General features: G+C 41.8%; 2 protein-coding genes across 4 annotated transcripts; one reads left to right on the forward strand and one right to left on the reverse strand.

Moving 5' to 3' along the window:
- Positions 1 to 167: 167 nt before the first annotated feature.
- txnrd3 (thioredoxin reductase 3) lies at positions 168 to 10,157 on the reverse strand. Of its 2 annotated transcripts, none has more exons than XM_053868087.1 (16): positions 9,831 to 10,157; positions 9,387 to 9,447; positions 7,951 to 8,060; positions 7,474 to 7,575; positions 7,269 to 7,341; positions 6,882 to 7,064; positions 6,666 to 6,808; positions 6,134 to 6,249; positions 5,637 to 5,862; positions 5,471 to 5,563; positions 5,203 to 5,279; positions 3,403 to 3,559; positions 3,235 to 3,342; positions 2,491 to 2,586; positions 1,838 to 1,972; positions 168 to 941 (listed from the first exon to the last, which is right to left on the reverse strand). In XM_053868087.1, the coding sequence occupies exons 1-16, from the start codon at positions 9,945 to 9,947 to the stop codon at positions 879 to 881; spliced, it is 1,860 nt and encodes a 619-aa protein (XP_053724062.1). In that variant the 5' UTR covers positions 9,948 to 10,157; the 3' UTR covers positions 168 to 878. The 2 variants fall into 2 exon arrangements, with proteins under 2 accessions (XP_053724062.1, XP_053724063.1); XM_053868088.1 differs by having other exon boundaries at positions 6,945 to 7,064; positions 9,831 to 10,156.
- Positions 10,158 to 10,871: 714 nt separating this feature from the next.
- Positions 10,872 to 20,476, forward strand: bin2b (bridging integrator 2b). Of its 2 annotated transcripts, XM_053868089.1 has the most exons (13): positions 10,872 to 11,004; positions 11,556 to 11,743; positions 12,632 to 12,712; positions 14,523 to 14,577; positions 14,864 to 14,958; positions 16,970 to 17,065; positions 18,198 to 18,305; positions 18,379 to 18,464; positions 18,565 to 18,640; positions 18,712 to 18,794; positions 18,915 to 19,491; positions 19,687 to 19,779; positions 19,883 to 20,476. In XM_053868089.1, exons 2-13 carry the CDS (start codon positions 11,651 to 11,653, stop codon positions 19,994 to 19,996), a joined length of 1,557 nt encoding a protein of 518 aa, XP_053724064.1. In that variant the 5' UTR covers positions 10,872 to 11,004; positions 11,556 to 11,650; the 3' UTR covers positions 19,997 to 20,476. The 2 variants fall into 2 exon arrangements, with proteins under 2 accessions (XP_053724064.1, XP_053724065.1); XM_053868090.1 differs by lacking the exon at positions 10,872 to 11,004 and having other exon boundaries at positions 11,014 to 11,743.
- The last annotated feature ends 553 nt before the right edge of the window (positions 20,477 to 21,029 follow it).

Consider the following 21,029-nt stretch of genomic DNA (forward strand, 5'->3'; position numbering starts at 1 on the left):
CATCCTGCAGAACTGGAACTGATTTGACCTTCTTTCTGTGAATACTCATTGTTGAAGGCTGGGCATGCAAATCATAGGACATTCCTGAAAGACCGGTCCACAAATATACATCCCTCTACCACCTGCTTGTCTCCCGAGTGACTAAGGAAACACAAGAACAATCCATGTTTGAAGGAAATATTTCACTTTAATGTTTTCATACTGCAAACATTCATGGAGGCAGAGACCACTTTTAGAAGACTGAATACAAACTCCACATGGCTACATGAAGAGGCAGACAGCATGGCGAAGCACACAGGCATTAAGTGATTGAACATTCAGTTCAACTCAATTCTCTTCTCGAGTTCGGTTTTCCCCCAGCCTCACAAGAAGACTCAGTTTGGACCTCACATTTGGAAAGCAGTGTAGTTTGGATGAAATTGTCCAATAACAAATTCAGCACTAATTTTAATTCAGCGTGTACATAACCATACGGGAAAAGAGTTGGACGAAGAATTTGGGAATCAATCTGAGCTTCCACAGAGGTACATCGACCCTTGCCCACCACAGTATTTTGGGTTAAGGGCAAAGACGTCACAAACAGCCCAGACACTGACACAGGATAGTGCAGTGCACTGGGGCTCCTCTTAGAAAGACACAGAGATGAAACCCTGGAGGAGTGAAAGCAGAGTAACCCCGCTGTTCAGCAGGACGCCCCCAAATCAGCCAGATCCAGCAACTCCCAGAGCAAGCTATGTGGGCAGAGGGTATGACTTGTCCTGAGAAAGCTGCCCATAATCATCCATTGGTGATGGAGGTTCATCGGAGCTTAACTGACGGAGAAGCAGAGCTGGCGGATCATCGAAGGAGGCATCCTGCTAAACCAGCAGGGTTTAACCTCAGCAGCCAGCACCAGTGATGTCGTCACCAGATCTTTTGGTCACATCCAAGGTGGTGAAGACCTGTAGACACATACAAGAAACATAGTATCTCTGGCACACATGAGGTGGGAGGGGTCATTAAAATGATAAACAGACCCCCAAGATTCTGCATGTAAAAGCAGTGAACAGCAGCGGATAGTTTCTGACAGTCACTTCATGACTCTTGAGACAAGTTGCCTCTAGTTGGGCTGGAACAAAAATCTGCCCCGACTGTCTGCCACGATATGATCGACAAATATCATTCCATCATGATTGAAACGTCCAAACTAAGCTCAGTTGCCTATACAGGCTCATGCTGAAGTGTCTGGATATTATGATTCAAATTTCAGCAGACACGAGGGAAGTGGGGATGTGAAGGGCACCGGTCGCTGACGGTTAGAATTACCATTTGCCTTTTTACCCTTCATGTTCAGGAACCCAAAATACATTATTGTATTATTGGTTTGCAGGGCAATGCTGCACAGAGGACCCAATAGATGTTCATAAAGGTTCTTAAATCAACAACAGTGCAAATGTGAGTATTTGTTGATGCAGCACGACTGCAGAGTCCCGTCACCAACTCTGTTGTTACACGGTTATGTACCTGACATTTAGGTTCCCACTGGTCTGCTCCCGCATACAAATGATCAAGAATTGATGCTTCGTATTACTTGGCAAGAAGCACAAGTGGAGAGGGAAGATGTCCAACTGGAGAGTCTGACACTGTTCCACACAGATCCTCCTCTGAGTGTCTGGCCTCTTTGTTTAATCAGATCAGTATCAAGTGTGTGAGGGGAAGAAGGAAATGAGACAGAGAGGGGCCCATGTTGTTTATGTAAGTGCCTAAATGGACACGGCCATATTGATTTCACATTTGGTTGCAGACAAACAAATCCTCGAATCAATTCAACTGAAGAAAGAGAATTTTCTGTCCTTACCTCGGCGCAGGTCGGGTGGATGCCGATGGTGGAGTCGAAGTGCTCCTTGGTGGCGCCGCATTTCATGGCGGCACCAAAGCCTTGCGTCACTTCTCCGGCGTTTGGACCCAAGTAGTGGAAGCCAATGACTCGGTCCTGCAGTGACAACTTCATCATTAGTGGTCCTGAGAGGATTAGCATGGTTGATACAGCCACTTTTCTGAAGATGGTGAGATGTGATCTGGTCATAATCGCAGGAAACTGATACCACAATTAAAAACTAATAGAAGGTTGGGCAGATGGAGCTATTAAGACAAGAGCAGTTCGATCTTCTGATTCCAAACAAATGGTGGAAGGGAAGAATGGGCCATTTGTGGCCCCACAGGGCCATATCAAACACAGCAGCTTTAAAAACAAATGTACAAAAGCCACATATGGAGAAAGTTTAGACAAATGCACTGCAGACATTGAAACCAAGAGTGACTGAGTGGTTTTCTGGTGGAAAATGGGAACCAAAAAAGAAATAAACGAAAAACAAACAAACAGGGTTCCCCACATTTTTCCTCATTGTGAGGATTTTAAATAATTATATATTTGTTCCAGGCCTCATGGAAAAAAAGTAGGCAGCATCTGTTTGGGAAACCCAAACTCATGTCAGACAATTATGGACTTACATTGTCCAGCTTATTGCAGATGATTTTGGCATAGCATTTGTTGTTGTCTCTTCCTGGAACGGTGAACTCCAGAGGCCAGAACAGAGTGTGGTACACCTGAGGAGAGAAGAAACTAGTTTCCATTTTGAGCAGCACAACACATGAAAAAAACTCATTTATGATTTAGATTTAAATTGAACAGATAAAACAGTAGTTCATAGATTTATATATGTAGCCTTGGGGAAATGGGACAAACAGTGCAACTGAGTTTATGAGACATGAACCACTTGAGGTTCAATATATAGCCTCTCAAACTCCAGTCACTAGGTTTTTCCACCAGTGACCAGGAAACACTGAGCTTAGTGGCATTACAAAAGTAAAAAGTACAACAATTACACCAATAAATAATCAACTCTGGATTGATCTAAACTGACAGGATGATCATTTTAATTTCTTTCAGGACATCAATGCTGACACAGTTCTACTTCACTCGACACTATCATCTCACATTTCTAACTGCATGACAAGTTAGGCCTCAAACGTGTTCAGGCAAAGGTTACACTCAAGGATGTTGTGTCTGAAATGATGGGTTGGCCAAAGGGCAGGGGAAGACCAGCTACAACCGAGGCCCTTCCCAAACACTTTGCAAGAATCACTGCCAACATACACCATGAAGTGCTGAGAAATATTGGCTGAGAAAGTCTGAACACCACTCTGCAGGAAAACAGACAATAAATTATATGTACGTGTGTGTGTGTGTGTTACCTCAATGTTATCAGGCCCATACAACTCAGTGGCCTTTTCCTCCGACAAACCACAAGACCCGTATTCAACCGGAGTGAAAACAGTGGTGGGGACATTGACGTAGTCACACTGTTGGGATTAAATAGTAGTTACAGAGAAGTCAAGTCTGAAATGGACATTTTTTTCTACCTTGAGTGTTGAATTGGCATAAAGGCGTCGAGCTAGAAGCTTTCCAGCCTGAATGGCAACTGGTGTCAATTCCCACTTCCCCTCCAGGATGTCTCCAATGGCATAAATGTGCGGGACATTTGTCTGCTCCACATCATTGACTGGGATTTTCCCGTTCCTTGACAAGAAGTAACAAATTCAAATTAGAAGTTCATCTTCCTGAAGCTTCAGAATGGCGCTGCTGGATAGGCGATGGTTTGTGGTCCCTGTTATTCTTTAAACCCTATAAGGGAGTTAAGCAATCCCTGAGAAGGAGCAAGACCAGGGTTTCTGTCAGGATTTTTTGGAAAGTGTGACAGAACTGTTAAAAACAATGCAGTGGAAAAACATTGAAGTAGAAGGTAAAGTGTTGACATTTACCAAATTGGCGACAATAAAAAATGATTTTTAATTATAAGTAAATCTTTTTCTAATCTGCAGCTGTCCTCCCGTGGTCCATCTCTTCACATGTCCGGCTGGAATGCACGACATAGGTTACGCAAACAACGGACTTAATTATGCTGTTTCTTTTGGGATTTTACCACAAAACACATGCCAAAAAAACATCATGTTCCCGTAAATGTCCACGATGCGTTTCTGTAAATGTGCATGATGGCCTCTCTCACTGACGGTGAGAAAGACCATCAGGCTGCTCAGTCTGACCCAGACCAGTTAAAAACACTAGGACATTGACCTTATCAATTAACTTATCAGATAAAGTGAATGATAAACTTGCAGGGAAAACTGACTTGCAGGGAATCTTTATCACATATGTGCAGAAATACAATGAAAAATGAGCAAAGAGACTGTAGCTGAGGTGTAGATTTATAATTTGCGACAGAGGCATGTGTTCCATTTAAGTTTTTGTTTTGAGTGTTGCATTACAGCATGTCACCTGACCAACCTCAATGAGTGGCCCTCTGACTTGGGGAAAAAATTATTTAGGAGTCTTTCATACTTGTGCGAGTACCTTTGCTTTAGAATGAAGTAACATATCATATTGTACTGTGAGCACAGACACCTAATTCATAATAAAATCCATCAGTTTAAGTGAAAGGAATGTGTCACTTGGGAATGCTGTGTTGCTCCACCTGTACTAGACTAATCATTACTGGGCATTGCATAGGGAAAGGAACACAACCAACATTCCCATTTTAGACAAGAAACCATCATTTGCAAAACTTTTTAGACACCACGTTTGTTCAAAAATACTTGCATGGCCCATAAACGATCCAATACTTAAAATAACCTTTTAGCATTCGTGTCCACAGCATGTCCCTTTAAATCACATCCACAAGTAAGTAAACTAACTTCATACAATTAAGAAATAAGATAAGAGTGAAAATAAAATAATCACATCTTCTCAGGTTCTTGCAATAAAACCTTTCAGGCAAAACAGCAAAAACTGAGTGAGTGTGAGGTGAAGTATGGCTCCAAGCACATTTGAAGTATGGGAGGAAAAAAAATAGCCTTGCAAATCACTTTGGTTCGGATTTTCCTGTACACTACTCCAGTCACAAGACTGCACACCACTCACAAGCTCTTAAAGCTCCTCATAATCCTGACAAAGTCTTCAAGAAAACCAGCATTTCATGTTCGGGGAGGCATGTGCAGACCTACTTTGGGTAAATGAACCCAATGAGGCGGGAGTACACAGATCCCTTCGTCTTATCAACCGAAGAACAAAACCCTGGCTGAGAACCAGGAGGAAGAAATATCTGCTGAATCACCATGACAACCGCAATTTTACTGACACAGTAGACAAGGGCGAGGTCGACTCACTTTGGGTTGACTTTGACTCCAACTTTATCTAAGCCAATCTTGTCCGTACAAGCATCTCTGCCGACGGCAATCAAAACCTAAAAACATAGAAATCATTTCAAACAGATGCTTCAGGAAAGAAACAATCTGAAATTCAACAGTCAAATTAATAAATAAGATTCATTTTAAATCTAAATGAAGAGAGCAGTACTTTATACTAAAACAGGAGACAAACAGGAAGCGTAATGAGAAAAAAGCAGGAAGTGGTAAAACAGGAATTTTAACGTACAGTGTTGTATTCTCCCTCGATGATCTCGTCCGTTTCTGTGGACTTGGCTGTCACCTTCAGCCTGCCAGGAGTACCTGCTTCAAGCTCCTCCACCTGGCAACCACAGACAAACAGCAATTCATTGCTACACCATCATCAACAATGACCTAAGCAACAGGACACTGACCTTTATGGGAACATATTTGCGCAGGAACTTGATTCCGTGTTCCTCCATGTACTCGCCGGCACGGTTGGCCATGTCCTGGTCGAAGCCTCTCAGCAGGATGGACCGCACCATGATGGTGACGTCGAGTCCGATGCCGGCAAGGAAGCCTCCGCATTCCAGGGAGACGTACGACGCGCCGATCACCAGAGTCTTTCCAGGACAGTACGGCAAGGAAAACAGGTCATCGCTGTGGAGAGAACAATCTTTTCAATCAAGTTTGTCTCAATGATAAGTCGTTTGAAATTACACTTCAAGGTCACTTGGCAAACAGCTGACAGACGAATCAATGTCCTGAGGGACACAGCCTCCAACAGAGGATATAAGTGACTTCATTATTAAAAGACTGTGTCGGTGGTTTTACAGATCACACTATGACAACAGAAGCCTCCTCCTCACATCTAACACCAGAGGGGAAAAAAAGAAAAACAACACAGAGCTTTTATTTTTTTAGGCCCCACCTTGTGATGCAGTACTCTTTGTCTCCTGGGATTCCAAGGTATCGCGGCCTCTCCCCGGTTGCCAGGACGAACTTAGCAGCTGAGTGGATCGACTCCTTTCCTCGTTTGTTTGTTGCCTACCAACAAGGAATCACAAAAACTTGAGAGCCGAGTTTGTTGGTAAGCTGACCTATACTGCTTCTATTTTTCATCGGGAGCACTAACATGATTGAAGTCTTTGGCTCTACTGACAGAGGCGCTTAAATTGTTGCAGTACACTCTGGAAGGGCTTTCTACCCGCCAGACATAAACAATAAACATCATTAAGTTATGTCATGGGATCTTATGGTTACACTGATGGCTAGATGCAAGACAGAGATGCTGGCTAGTGCTTGAGTATGACATGGCTGACCCACACATTATAATAGCTCTAGGCTGAGCCCTCTTGAAAACACAAAGGTCACTGTTGAATTAAACAGCATTTTATGGTCATAACCATAGCAAAACACTCAGCACAGAGAACACTGTTGTGTTGACTGTCCTCAGTGCTCACCTTGATTTTGTGTGGCTCTATGAACTCAGCATAGGCATTGACATAATCAACTTTCTTGTCTCTCAGCGCGACCCTGTAGCCCCAGTTCAACGACCCGATGTAGTCGTTGACGCCGTTCTTCATCGTCTCCCAATTGTGACTCACTGGTCAGAGACAGAAAGACAAAAATGCTCAAAAAGAACAAAGAAAACATCGTCTTGAGTGACTACAATTTACCACGCCATGACGGTGTGATGTCCCCCCTTCGTGACCTTCTGGGTCGCTGTTCAGAGTCCTCACCTGTCTCATTAAATTCCCAGCCGAATTTCCGGGCATCCTGCAAGGCGGTTCCCAGCAAGGCTGTCTGGTGCATTAGCTTCTTTGGGATGCAGCCGACATTTACACAGGTTCCGCCGAGACCTGAGCATCACAGCGAGTTTAATTCTTATACTTCTATCAAACAACTAGCATCTTTGTCTGCTACTTTGGCCACTGTTGTATCATTAGAAATAAATTCAAATCCAAGCTTATTGGGCTAAAATTTCCATTCCTTCCTCCATAAAACCATCAGTTTTTAGTGTATTCCGATTACAAAAGAACAATAACACAAGAGTTGCATCTTACCCCAAGTGGTTCCCTTTGGTGTGGGCACCACGTAGTCTAAAACCATGACTCTCTTTCCCATTGAAGCCGCTTCCTGATATTGAGAAACAACGGCGCATGAAGTTACTTATTACAACAGCCTGCGTTAGCTCGCTAAGAAAAAAACTAAATTGCACAACAGCTATTAAATAGGTTGAGACAGTGACATGGATGAAAACTGAGTAACCTTTGAGCAGGCCAGGCCACCAGACCCTCCTCCGATGACAATGAGGTCGTAGTCATACTCTTCCCCAGCGAGAAGCTGCTGCAAAGTGCCTTCCTTGTGGGCCTGAAGAAAGAAAAATGAGTAGTATGTTGAGGCATTTAGAAATTTTGTATAATTCAACATTTGTTCTTTCAACTTCCTACATTATACAAAATGTCAATGTTATTCTCCATAATTTATTCTTTCAACTTCCTAAATTTAACAAAATGTCAATGCTATTCTCCATAAATTATATTTCTTAATGATTTCAGTAGTTGCATTCTTGTATAACAAGTGGTTTAAAAAGTACTTTGATAAAGGTCCGATGTGTTTAATGATTTTTCATTATTGTATGACTCATATAAAAAAGATGAAGTTGACTGAAACAGAAGAAGTGAAATACAGCAAATTGTCAAAATAAGTGCTGATTTAAAAAAATAAATAAAAAAATCCTATCACCTGCATCGTTTTGTCACAGCCACCGATGTGCTTCTTGTTGACGAAGACATTGGGAACAGTCTTCTGTCCAGTCATCTCCAGCAGCATCTCCTGGTAGTTGGTTCCATCATCTGATCATGAACATATTCCTCATCAATTTCAAATTCAAATCAAGTTTGTTCATCAAAAGAAAAGAAACTTCAGATTGCATCTTAACTTCCTATTTGGGCTGCACAATAATCTTGGAAACATTGTCATCGAGATGTGGGCATGTGCGACAGTGATATTGAGGCACAGTGTGAAATTTTCCGTCTTTTTACTGACCTGTTAACGCTTATTGAGCATCATTGTTTCATTGTTTGAGCATCAAGTTTCACAGAGAAATATCTTTTCTCCACTGAGCTTTGTCGAGTCTGCTAATGCAGATGTGCGGAGAACTGGAGAGACTCATCGAGCAATTGATAAAAGTCCACAGAGGACAGTCAGCGTCAAAAATATGGACATATTTCAGATTATAAAATGGTCATGTCAACCAAAAGACCACACTGCCCCGGCCGTGCCTTGATGTTATTGCCACAGCCGAGTTACAGTTTGACAACACCGGGCTGCAGTAGTTTCGATATCAGGCGACACCATCTTAAATCAAAATTAAACGTCAGAATGAACCTGAATAATCTGATGATCTGTTGCATGAACATAAGTACCCTGCTGTTCAAGCTCCTGCTACTTATATAATAATAATAATAATAATAATAATAATAATAATCATAGTTTATTGAGAGTACAGAGTTGCATAAAGGAACTTGTGGGACTCATCGCAATGCTTTCCAAATACAGTACTCCGCAATACCAGTTATTTTTTTCAATATTGTGCAGCCTACTTTTTATTGTTTTTAGACAAATTGAAATATTTTCACTAGAGCCAAAACCCTTTCCAATAGTGTTCCGTAGTGCGCGCTAGGATGCAAAGCATGTTAAAATAAAATCATTTTTATCATCTTAGTTTTTCTCTCTTGCCTATGAAAGCAAACACCATCAAGTCAGTGGATCATTAATTGAAGACGAGACAATAAAGACAGGTGGTCCGATCTATTCAGGGGATGGGTCTGTCATTGATTAACAAAATTATCATCGTACTCCTGTGACATAACATATTTAAACGGGCAGGCAGCACAGAGCCGAGCCAGCTATGGCTGAGGGCCAACAGCTCTCCACAGTGACTCAGCATTTTCTCTCGCTTTACATGACAGCACAGACTCAGTAAACATCCGTCTTTGAAACATAAAGATAAGATTTCCATTGCAGCGAGCAACTCCAAACAGGGATGCAGTTTAATAAAAGCACAACTTATAAACTTTAATGACAACTAGAATAAGAAAAACGTGCACAGCAACTCTCAATCTCTCAAAACACCAAGTCTGTTTTGTTATCACAGGATATAAAAGTAACAAATTTACCTATAAGATCCAATTCCACCACATTGCACGCCACGCTCAGCTCCTTGAACAGGTCTTTCACCTGAAAATACAACAGTGATGAATAACAGCCGAGGAATAAAGCACAATTTCCTCATAACTTTGGACCAATAACGCATTCATATCGTGTATTTCGGACCGTCTGTTTTCAGTAGATATGCTAGTTTGGAACTGAACATTGTAAGAATTCACAACAGTAATTGCATCTTAACTTGCATGATGACTTTCTACAAACCGAACAAGGCGAGAACTTTAGAAACGACTCTTTTAAGCAAGGAGCAGAGCGTTAGACTGTGGATATACGTTTACATGGCTTCAATGAATATCGAGGCTGAGCTACTTGGTGGAGGAGACAATCCAGCAAGTAGACGGAGCCCGACAAGTTTCCGGCAGTGAAAAGAAAGGCCGGGGGCAAAGGCGTCTCACCTTCACACAGTATGGACAGTAACTTTTACTGAAAACCATCACTTGGTTGGAGTCGATCAGCTGCTGGATCCGGGACTTGATGTCATTCTTCCCGCTGTCATTTTCCACGGGCGGCATTTTCGCGGTCGTTTCGTCCGAGCCCACACGCTCGCAACAGACTTGAGGAAAACAGAGCGGATGAAAGCTATGCAGCAATGAACTTGTATTCGGGTCTCGATCCAAAACAAGGAAGCAGCAGACGGAGGGCCGGTGTCCTTCCTCCGGTATCCGCTGCGTCTCTGCCTGCCGCGCCAAATCTCTTCCCTCGTTTCTTGTCTTATGTGTAGCGATGCGCTTGGTTTGTGTGACGCGTGCACCGACTAATTAAGGCGTCACCCAACGAATCAAAAAGACTCCGCTCACGTCTCTGACGCCGTGCAACAAAGCGAGCATTACTTCAAATACGTCACCATACCACTACCCAGTCTACGAAAACTGTTTTTATCTGTGTATTTATTTTTAATAAATTCCAAAAGTATTATACTAAACAGTTCATAAATGTATTTAACAGTTGCCATTAACCTTTTCCACACAAGCATTGTAGATTACACATGAAATGTTTATATAGATGAGCAGATGATGAGCAGTATAATAAGACATTTAAAATGTAATTGTTTTTATAAGTAATATCTATTATTATATCACTTACTTCCATCGTGGTAGTTCTGGAAAGAGAAGGTATTTGCCGCCCCCTTTTGGTAATAAACCGAGCAGCAAACCAAATAAAGTTACGCATTTAGTGAAGCAGAAACTCTTTGAGTTCAAGGATGAACAATATTTATTAATAATAATAATAATAATAATAATAATAATAATAATAATAATAATAATAATAATAATAATAATAACAATGGTAACTCAACAAAGTTATAAGTAACACTCCAAGGATAACAATATTCTCATTGAAATATTTGTAGTGGATTCTGTATTAACAATGACGTACGAAGGACAACTTGACCTCCGGGGTTACGTTTGCTCTCTTTGATGACTATCGTCGGACGGCTCATATGTGTGGTATCACTAAAAATACTCCGTCATATCTTTCATTGTACACAAAAACAAGCCCTGCAATCATTGCCATGGTAGACGCTTCTCCCTGCAGTTCACACCGCTAGATGGCACACCAACTCTAAAAGTAAGTTTATTGAGGCTTATTTTAAAAGAAACCCTGGCATTAATCTTTGACTTCGTTTGAATTTAATGCTCATAGATTTCATGCTGATAGAGGCTAGAGGCATTACGTTGCGTCAAAGCCTTCCACGTGACCGATAATGACAAATAATAAATTGTAATTCATGGCATTATATTATCACATCATTATTCAGATTTGTTTACAAAATGGATTAGAGTTATTCAAATGTATAACAATATGTATGGAACAAACAGTCAGGGAAAGTTGAACAACCACTTGAGGGTGATTTTGAAATGAACGAGCTTAGTCAAACGCATCAGCGCAGCACCTTGTAGCCTCGCCTTACTACGTCACGTCGCTGACTCAGGAAGGCACTCACTCATAATCGTCATCAATGAAGGTTTTGCTGATTAAATATCTTTCACCTGAGTGTCTCCCGCGTGTTTCGCAACTCCTTCCACGCGCAAGTTTGAACAAGCGAAGACGCGATCTCGCCGGTGACGTGATGGAGATGTGAGATGTTTGTTTGTTGCCCCTCCTCCGTCGTCTTCAAGTCGGAGCTCCGGTTCGGATACGAGGCAGATCTCGAGAGAGGAAGCCAGCAAGCGGTGGACCCAGTCAACGGCGACGAGATAAGACAAAACCGACCATGGCTGAGGGTAAGATTGGTCCGAACCTCCAGGCCGGAGCCGGACTCTTCGCTAAGAAAGTCCAGAAGTCCTTGAATCGAGCTCAAGAGAAGGTGAGCGCCGCCTTACTGAGTGCAACATCACTTGTTGCTTTACTGTTTGGATAAAAAGTTGATATTTCACCGGGCCAGAAAATGGATTTTAGACTCGTGATGTAAGATGTCGCTGTCATTTCCTCAGCCAGACCGTTACCGATGTTTGTTGACTCATAAAGACCGTTTCTTCACAAACACTTATGAAGTTATATTCGCATCTGAAATGACAACTGAAGTCTGCTGGGGTCCGTGTGAGGTCAGTTTTGCTGCAGTGAGCAGAAAATGAAGCAGGCTTCACTTCCTGATGTTCACTTCCTTTCTCACTAATGTGGTTGTGTTCTCTTCTTGACTTCACAACAGCTGCACAATGGCTTCCAATAACACACTGTTTCTGCCTTTCACTTCAGAATGGTCACATTGAGTCGAGAACTCTCTGTGCAACTGAGAATAAACAGTTCACTGATCAACAAAAATGTTCTGTGCCACAAAATAAAGCTGTGCAAAGTCTGCAAATGCCTGCAAGCGTCTCAGCAGGATTGTGAAATAAATCTGCCGAGCTGGAATGAGGGCTGTTGCAGCTTTGGGCTTTCAAGGGTGTCTGAGCGGTTTTGAATGTTGATTTCAGTTAGATTTAAACCATGACCATGTGAGCATTGGTTTGGCGGTCAAATCACAAAAATCAGCCGATCATCTAGATGAGCAACAGTGATCTCTTCATCTGCTGTCAGGAAAGTGCTTTTGGTTCTGTCTCACCTGATTGACCACCTGCCTCCAGATGGTCCCGGATTAATGTGACCTTGCTTTTGATAGTGTCTCCCTTAAGCCAGTGCCTTCAGTAGTTCTTTTATTGTATGTAAAACATGTGGGCAGTAAATGTTTGACTAAGTTTGACCCTTCTGTGCGCAGGTCCTTCAGAAGCTCGGCAAAACCGTGGAGACCAGGGACGAACAGTTCGAACTGTGCTCTCAGAACCTCAACAAACAACAGGTACCCGAGCAGCTGAAGAACGCCTCCATGAGCTTTCCTCATTCTTATGCCCTGTCATTACATTGCCCTATCTTTGTTCTTTGTTGCGACTTCTTTAACATCTCCAGCTGTCAGCGTGGCATTGAAGAAAGGAACTATATCCACTTGTTTCTTATCTGTCCTGAACGAACGCTGATGATAGTTTTTCTCTCCAGTCTGGGAGCTAATTCAAACCTTGCACTTGATCTTTAAACATCAATATTGTGGTCACATGCATCTTGAAGGAATGGTGTATGATGTAAATGCAAGGTCATTTCTTTGAAACTGAGATAGCGAGAAAGCCAGGACGGAACGTCACAGTGCATGTGAACAAAAACAATAGGAATAATATGATCTAAGTTTTAAGTTGGGCAGCGCTAAAATAAGTTGTGGTGAATACAGTAAATTCCAGACTTTAAAGCGCACCGGAATATTAGACCCACCCACTACATTTAAGAAGCAAAATAGATCATGTTCATACATAAGCTGCACCGTTCTATAAGCCGTGGGTGCAGTGGTGCTGTCTTCGCCGTGGAAAGGTCAGTGGTGCTTCAAAATGCAGGAGGATCACTTCTAAACTAGTTTTGAAAACGGGCCCCAGCATGGTGACTGACTCATGAAACAAATGTTCTGCAATGTGACAATGTTCTGCACTTGAATCATCAACCCCTCAAATGTGTCGGAAGTTCCGACACCACAGCCGATTTCAGCTGCTGCTTCCCGTCTCCGGTCCTCCGGGAAACGATCTCTGTGGGTCTAGCTGCGGACACACGGGCAAAAACAGTGCATTTTGAGCATTTTAATGTCAATAAAACGCCTGTAATTTCATCAGTTTGATGTGACAAGGTTCAGTATTTTGGCATGAGGCTCTTCAGCCTGTAAGAATCCCTAGATTAGCTGCATTATTGTATAAGCCGCAGAGTTCAGGAAAGAAGTAGAAAAAAAGAAACCAGCAAAAAACAGGTGTATAACATATTTCAAAATGTCGCTCACGGAAAGAAATAAGTGATGGATTTTACATACAAGAATACATGTATTTGAAAGTAAGATGGAATTGACTTGGAGTTCAAAGACTGAAGAAAGGAATCAACTCAAAAATAGAATGCAAAAGAAAAAAATGACATTGCTGTGGTGGGTTGAGGGGATTGAGCTGGTCAAGTCTTTGAAGAGTCAAGAAATTGAGTGTGTGCTCAGAAAAGTGATTTACTGAAGTTAATCGTTAATATAAACAAAACAAAAAAAATAGACAGTGAGTCATGTGCATGAATAAAGTTCACGCTGAAAAAAAATGTATTGACTTTCAGAAATAAAAAGTTTTTAATTTATTTATTTATAGATGTAAATTGTCAGTCTGTTAAAAAAACATCAGATTTGGAGTCATGTTGTCATTATCAGATGAATGGAAAAAATGATTCCAAATTGCAGTGAAACCACATATTATATTGATATGTTTATATATATATATATATATATATATATATATATATATATATATTCTTTACGGGTCACAGACACCACATGGCACGTTGGGTATGCTGCTTTAAGCTCCACTATGGAATTCCCCGTTACTTATTTTACCCTGGTTCAATTATCATCAGATAGGAAGTGGAACTTTCACCTCTCTTGCTGCCTTGCATCCGTTGCTGGTGTTTAATGTACTTTAAATCTCTAACGCTCCCAAGCCTGTCAGGGTTTTGTTATTTACCGAAGAGGAAAAGACGTCATCTGTTCTGGGTTTTGATCGACAAACCACAACCTATTGTTTTTGATCTTGTGTTGTTCTGCTCCACAGCTGGATGCAGGAAGGTTGTTTAAAGATGTCAAAGCCTACTACGCTGCTGTCAAAGGTAACCTACCGTTACACAAAGGGGAATTGACTCTTCTTTGTTAGAGTTTTGCAACACTGTCTGAGTGGTGTAAGTGAATTAGAGCATTAGGGTGCGAGAGCTGACCACCTCGTGTTGAGTCAGCCAGGAAGCCCGTGTTGTTGTGACCTTCTATGTGTGGGTGCGTCAGACCAAAAACACAAACGTCAGTGCTGTGTCGCAGCTGATGCTGGAAGATATGCCGATATTTAAAGGTTTCCAGTCACACTCATGATTTCTGACAATTTCCTGTTTCCCACCCACACAGCCGTGCATGAGACCTCCAAGCGGCTGTCGCAGACTTTAAGAGACGTGTACGAGCCTGACTGGAATGGTGCCGAGGACCTTCCAGATATCACAGACGTAGGTTCATTTTTTGTTTCACTTAATTTTCTAAAATATTGTCATTGTTGCTACAGCTCATCCTCCCAAGTTCCACCCTGCCTGCACTCTCTTCTCTTGCTTTACGGATTCTCTGGATGAGTGATTCCACTTAGCTCTTCACTCCCGGCATCGTCCCCCTCCACCTTCTGTTTCAATGCAAAAATGTGACGATTATAACTTGAAAGCTATGAAAAGTAGAACCAAGCTATCAAGAAAGGTGATGATGTTTTGTAAAATGCATTGATGTTAAAGGCTTTGAGAGTTAAAGTAGAGATCAAATCTGTTGATATCAAAGACTTGTTTCTATTTGACACATGCTGGAATGCATGTGGACACCAATATAAACACAGATATATACAGTATAAACTAGAGTTCTCAAGAATGCAATGCTAGTTGTCACTTAGGACGAAAGATTAGTTGTTTTTTGGCACCCACTTATGCAAAAATTGGTTCACCAATAGAAAATTGGGGACACCATAGTTAAGACAGTGTTCCCAGAGGAAACGCACTATAAAATGAAAAGGTTTAAATTTAAATTTTATTTAGTGTGATGCTTTTAATGTCTTGATTGCTGCTGCTATACCACATGGAATATCCCCACTATGACACAAATAAAGGACCGCTATCCATCCATCCTCATCTGTAGTCGGGTTGCCGGCCTGCAGCTTAATAAGAAGGTCGGACCAAACACCCTTCTCCCGGGCTTCTCCCACCATCTCTGGCTGGGGGATCCCCAGAGGCTCCCTGGCCAGTGTAGAGATATACAGGGGTTGGACAAAATCATGGAAACACCTTATAGCTTTTTTAGCTTTAAGGTGTTTCCATGATTTTGTCATTATTTTGCCTGTATATCCCTGCACCAAAGGGAGGCGTCCAGGGCGCATCCTCATGAGATGGCCAAACCACCTCAACTGAATCTCTTCCCACTGACAGAACTCCTCATCTGTCCCTAATCTAATAAGGCATTACAAGTCATAAGATCAATCATGTTGTAATACTGACAGACTGATCAAGTGTAAATTGAATCAATCTACATGAGTGTGAGCATCAGGGTCTCAGTGCTGCATGAAGTGCACAGTTTTTGTGCTTTGAAATCATGGACGTTTTGGTGATGACATCACATTGTGTAATGTGGTGCACTGAAAAATGTGGAATTAGTCTGTGTAATATCTTCACTCGTCTCCTGCTATATGACTTGGTCACCTCTGGCTGCAGCAAATCCCAGCTACTCAGGGTGAGAGGTAGGGGCCAGCCCGGACAGGTAATGGAATGAAACATAGACTTGCTTGAACTTGCTTCCAGCTGGATCCTGAATCTAAACTCAAGAGTCACACTTCTGGGTCACACTGGCATTTTGCCCAGTGTTGTGCATGAAAAATCAAAAACACTGTTCTTGTAATGTGTAAACCAAAATCAGGAACTGAAAGAAACACACTTGAGAAACAGTTTCACTTGCAGCGACCACACATAAGAGATCATGTCGTACTGACTGACATTGCTGAGTTTCTTTATTTAGTGTCGGAGTTGAGTCAATTCTTTAATTTTTACAGTTTTCTAAAAACATCCATTTCTATTATATATATATATATATATATATATATATATATATATATATATATATATATATATATATATATATATTTCTATGCCGAGTGTCTGTTACTCTCTATTTTTAATAATATACTTGCCAATATAATTTTTAATAATCTTGTCTGAAAATCTGTAAAGGGGAAGCACCCCGGCTGTTTCAGAAAATTAAACTTAATGTGCCAATATTTGCTTTGTCTGCAAGTAGTGCAGGTGGTGACGCCTCCAAACATCTCCCTTCTCTCTCATGTAAAACTTGAACTGCTTAAGATCTATTTTATAGCTGAGATGGACTCTCCTGCGGGGGTTTTCATGGTTCTTTTAACTTTTTCTTTAAAGATGCATCCAAATTAGGTCTTTTAAAAAACATCAAAGGTTGACACTGCATTCTTTTCTTAATTAGAGTGAAGATTTATTGTGGAATGACTTTGAAGAAAAGCTTAATGACCAAATCGTCCGAACCATGGAGAACTACACCAGCCAGTTTCCTGAAGTGAAGGTGAGCATTTGAATTTGCAGTGTCACTGGTTCATATTTGGTGTCGCCAACATTTGTTCTGGTGAGACGGAGCAGCGATCACCGCAGTATGAACCAGTCTGATGTCATTCAAGGTCATTTTGAAACTGAAGTTTCACACAAACATTTTCCCAAGTTTGCACGTTCTTCCTGTTGAAGAGAACATTTGTGCATTGACATGTCATTGTACAAATCTGTGTCCTGACCTAGATCGTGAGTCTGGAGTATTCATTTAGAAGTTACAGATTAAATACTGTCGTTCCCCAGGAAATCTATTCAGTAGGAGAGAAATTTTGAAACTGAAGATCACCGAAGACGATCAATAAATGTGTGGTTATAGATTTATTCACAGCGTATCGGACTCAAATAATAATCCTAGCTGTACAACTGAACCAACCATAAACTTAATTGTGGTGCGCTGCAAGGTTCACTTTTTGGCCCCTTTTCCGTTCATGTACCACAGTGGATTTTAGCCCATGGATAGCTCTAATCTAGAAGTATTGTGAAGTACATGTTCTAGATCAAAATCGATCTTGAGTTAAGGAAAGCTGTGAATAGAGACCATTGACGTTGAGGAAATAAAGTTCCTCATGTGCTGACCGCTCAAGGACGACATTTGAGTGACCGCAGCAGAGATAGATGTGGAGGTTGGTGAATCAGGCAATAAATTAAACTCAGGCAGCACGCCTTGTCTACAACAGCAAGCGCACTGTTGTCTGGGCTGAGACCTTGGGTTGAAACCCGAGGAAAAAAAAAGACATTAAGTTGTCCATGTGTGAGAAGGTAGCAACAAGGATTCAATGAATGCTACACTTTAATTTTGTTTTTGAAACTCAGCTGTGAGTTGTTCACATTTTCAAAAATAATAAATAGATAAATATTGTGTATAAATCTTTACATTAATTTGTATTTAAAGCCCTTGTGTTGCCCACGGGCACATTACATATTCCGTCAACAATCCTCATAGCAAATTATGAGGATGAAGTGTTTTGCACAAAAATTACAAACCAATGTTCGTTAGAGCCGCTTTATTTTTTTAATTGTACCGCAATAAGTTCAGTCAGACGGGCAGGTGGAAGTAGCATCACGGCGAAATTGAATGACTCTCTTTTCAGGAGCGTGTATCCAAACGTGGTCGAAAGCTCGTTGACTATGATTCTGCACGTCACCACCTGGAGGGGCTACAGAGCGCCAAGAAGAAGGATGACGCCAAAATCTCAAAAGTAAGTTGTAAAAAGACACAAGTTTGTCTGTCCTTTGATGTCTTCAAGTTGTTGAGTTAAACTGGTCTGACAGGCTGAGGAGGAGTTCACCAAGGCCCAGAATGTGTTTGAAGAAATCAACAATGAGCTGAGAGAGGAGCTGCCAGTGCTCTACCAGAGGTGAGGTCCCATTCCTACATCAGAATCTCAAGTATGTTCCAGACGCAATAGATGTAACCACATCTCATTTATTACTTTTTTTTTTTTTCCTTCTCGTCAGTCGGATAGGATGTTACGTGACCGTGTTCCAAAACATCTCCAACCTGAGGGATGTCTTCTACAAAGAAATGAGCGTGGTGAGATGTGACTCGTGTTGTTTTAGGCTGCGGAATATTTGTCTCATAACGTCTGTGTGTGTGTTTCACAGCTTAACAATCAATTGTACAGTGTGATGAAGAAACTGGAGACGCAGCATTCAGGAAAGTCTTTTATCATCAAAGGACTCAACAGGTGAGGATGTCGCTTCTGTAGCTTCTCTTTTAAGAAGTATCCAGAAGAAAGTGTTTAACAATTTTCAAACATGCATACTCAACAATTGAGTGGCATTTATTTAAATGCTCTGTTGTGCAGCTTATCTGGTAAATCGAAGAAGAGAAAGTCTGTGGTCATCTCCAACCCCATCCCTTGCAACACAGCGTTCCCAGCCGACCACGTTTCCATCCTCTCCCAAAACGGGAAGGACGCTGCTCCCCTGTCTCCCAGTCCACAAAGCTCCTCAGAGCAATCTGGTTTGGCGGAGGAGAGCAAAGATGCGAGCTCCTCCGACTCAGACCTGAGCTCCAGCGGCACCAACACCCCGAAACGGCTGTCGGCGGATGATTTGAGCGACCGGGGGGAGAGTCCAGAAGAAGCAGAGCTTCCCACAAACCAGTCTGATGACTCTGGTGTGGGCAAATCTGAAGCCGTCTGTCGGGAAGCGGATAGTGTCCCAGACGACAAGGAGGAGAAATGCAATCCAGAGCAGGACAGTGAAAGTGAACCGCCAGCTGCGAAGCCCCCGCCAGTTCCAGCTCCTCGTTTGTCGTTCCGCTCCACCGAGAGGCAACTTCACCCTCCTGCTAAAGAGCAGGGGGAGAATGAATCAGAAAACCAGGCGGCAGTGGAGTCTGTAGATGATTACCAGAATCCACCTGGATTTTTATACAAGGTACAAACATTATTATTGAAAAAAAAGTAAGGTATCTTTGCCAAGTTTATTGTTTGAAGTTAGATGTATTACGTGTTTTCATTTGATGAATTTTCTGACACTTTTAAATGATTTAATATGAAGTATATTTCACTAAAATAGTCTTTTTTGACTTTGATCTTTACAAAACAATAATAAGTTCATGTTCATCACCAGGCGGTGGCGGTAGAGAGCCACGAAACTTCTGATGAAGGACTGCTCAAGTTCGAACAAGGTGACGTCATCCTGGTGCTCTCTGACTCTCATGAGGTATGTTGAGGTTATTATTTGCGTCTTATGAAGTTCATTAAAAAGGTTAAAAATGTTGAGACGTGTTCATGTTTTGTTACTCTCTTTTTTAAAATGTGTCAAGGAGGACGGCCTGGTGAGAGGAGTCAGGGAAGAGAGCTGGAAGTTGCAGAAAGACGTAGAAAACATCTCTGGGAAATTCCTGGAAAAACTCATCCAGCCCGTTCAGACCGAATGAAGCAACGTCCTGTCACTTGGTAATTCCTTTCCTGCATCAACCAGTCAGGCACACACTCGTTCTCACACACATCTGCAGGGGTGTGGACGCTCCCGAGTGGTGTATCGCTCTGTGATGTTGCAACTTGTGAACAAATGGCTTTTAAGCAGTTGAAAAATGAGTTTGTTACATTTTACAGTATTTTTTCTTTTGTATATTCAATCACTGTGAAAATTAGTTTTATTGCTGTTTTTTTATTGGCGTGTTTCAAATGTCCCAATAAAGTTTGTGTATGTAGCGTGTAATTCTGATGTGTGTCAATGGAAAATGCCGGTTCATTCCCTGTGGATGATGTCATCGCTGAGCCTCCAGGAGATAAAGCTAACTCCTTAGTCTTGGATTGGAAAAGATATCTGAACCAGGCTTGATGCTGGTTTGGTGTGAAGAACAACAAAGGTGAAAATGTCCAGTTTTCATTCAGTAGTGTTAATTTTGGAAAATGATTCAGTCCTTTCTGAGATTTAAGGTGGCTGAAGTCTGAAATAAAATTCATTGAGTTCATGGTTTTTGGTCAAATAACTCGAGTTTTGTTGACGTCCGATCTCAAGAGGTTTTTCATTATATTAGAGCAATATTATTATTCTCAATTCACTCCTGCCTGTTCTGGCTTGAGACCCGCTTGAGCCAGGTCTGAATGATAATATGAAGAGACTCCATTATAGCTACTCAAATGCCCATTTAAGCTCTACGTTATATACAGATCTGGATCAAGGCGGAGCCTTCTGTCCGTGCTCAGCCTTCATTTTGTCCTTATGTCTGCACGTTTCGACAACGCTTACGGTTACAGGCAAAACGGAGCAGTACCACCGGGAACCATGAGGGGCAGTGTGGCTGTTACTACCTAATATGTTGCTTTAATTAGTCACAAAGAAGACATAACTGTGGTGGAAATTCTCCTTTCCCCTGTCACAGTATATTTAATGGGCCTGAAGTGTGCGGCCATGGAATGTCCATGTTGGAGAAGCGATCTTGCGACGGGTGCAGGACTCACCAT

Source organism: Synchiropus splendidus, chromosome 6 (assembly GCF_027744825.2).
Source record: "Synchiropus splendidus isolate RoL2022-P1 chromosome 6, RoL_Sspl_1.0, whole genome shotgun sequence".
Taxonomy (NCBI): Eukaryota; Metazoa; Chordata; class Actinopteri; order Syngnathiformes; family Callionymidae; genus Synchiropus; species Synchiropus splendidus.

What these genes read in the sequence shown, in the direction of transcription:
- txnrd3 (XM_053868087.1), bottom strand. Translation starts at nt 9,947, where the DNA reads ATGCCGCCCGTGGAAAATGACAGCGGGAAGAATGACATCAAGTCCCGG. An exon ending in TCGAGGGAGAATACAACACT is followed by an intron (nt 5,280 to 5,470) that starts GTACGTTAAAAT and finishes CTATGTTTTTAG; the next exon opens with GTTTTGATTGCCGTCGGCAG. An exon ending in ATGGGCCTGATAACATTGAG is followed by an intron (nt 2,587 to 3,234) that starts GTAACACACACA and finishes TTCTCTCCTCAG; the next exon opens with GTGTACCACACTCTGTTCTG.
- bin2b (XM_053868089.1), top strand. Translation starts at nt 11,651, where the DNA reads ATGGCTGAGGGTAAGATTGGTCCGAACCTCCAGGCCGGAGCCGGACTC. An exon ending in TGAATCGAGCTCAAGAGAAG is followed by an intron (nt 11,744 to 12,631) that starts GTGAGCGCCGCC and finishes TTCTGTGCGCAG; the next exon opens with GTCCTTCAGAAGCTCGGCAA. An exon ending in ATCATCAAAGGACTCAACAG is followed by an intron (nt 18,795 to 18,914) that starts GTGAGGATGTCG and finishes TCTGTTGTGCAG; the next exon opens with CTTATCTGGTAAATCGAAGA.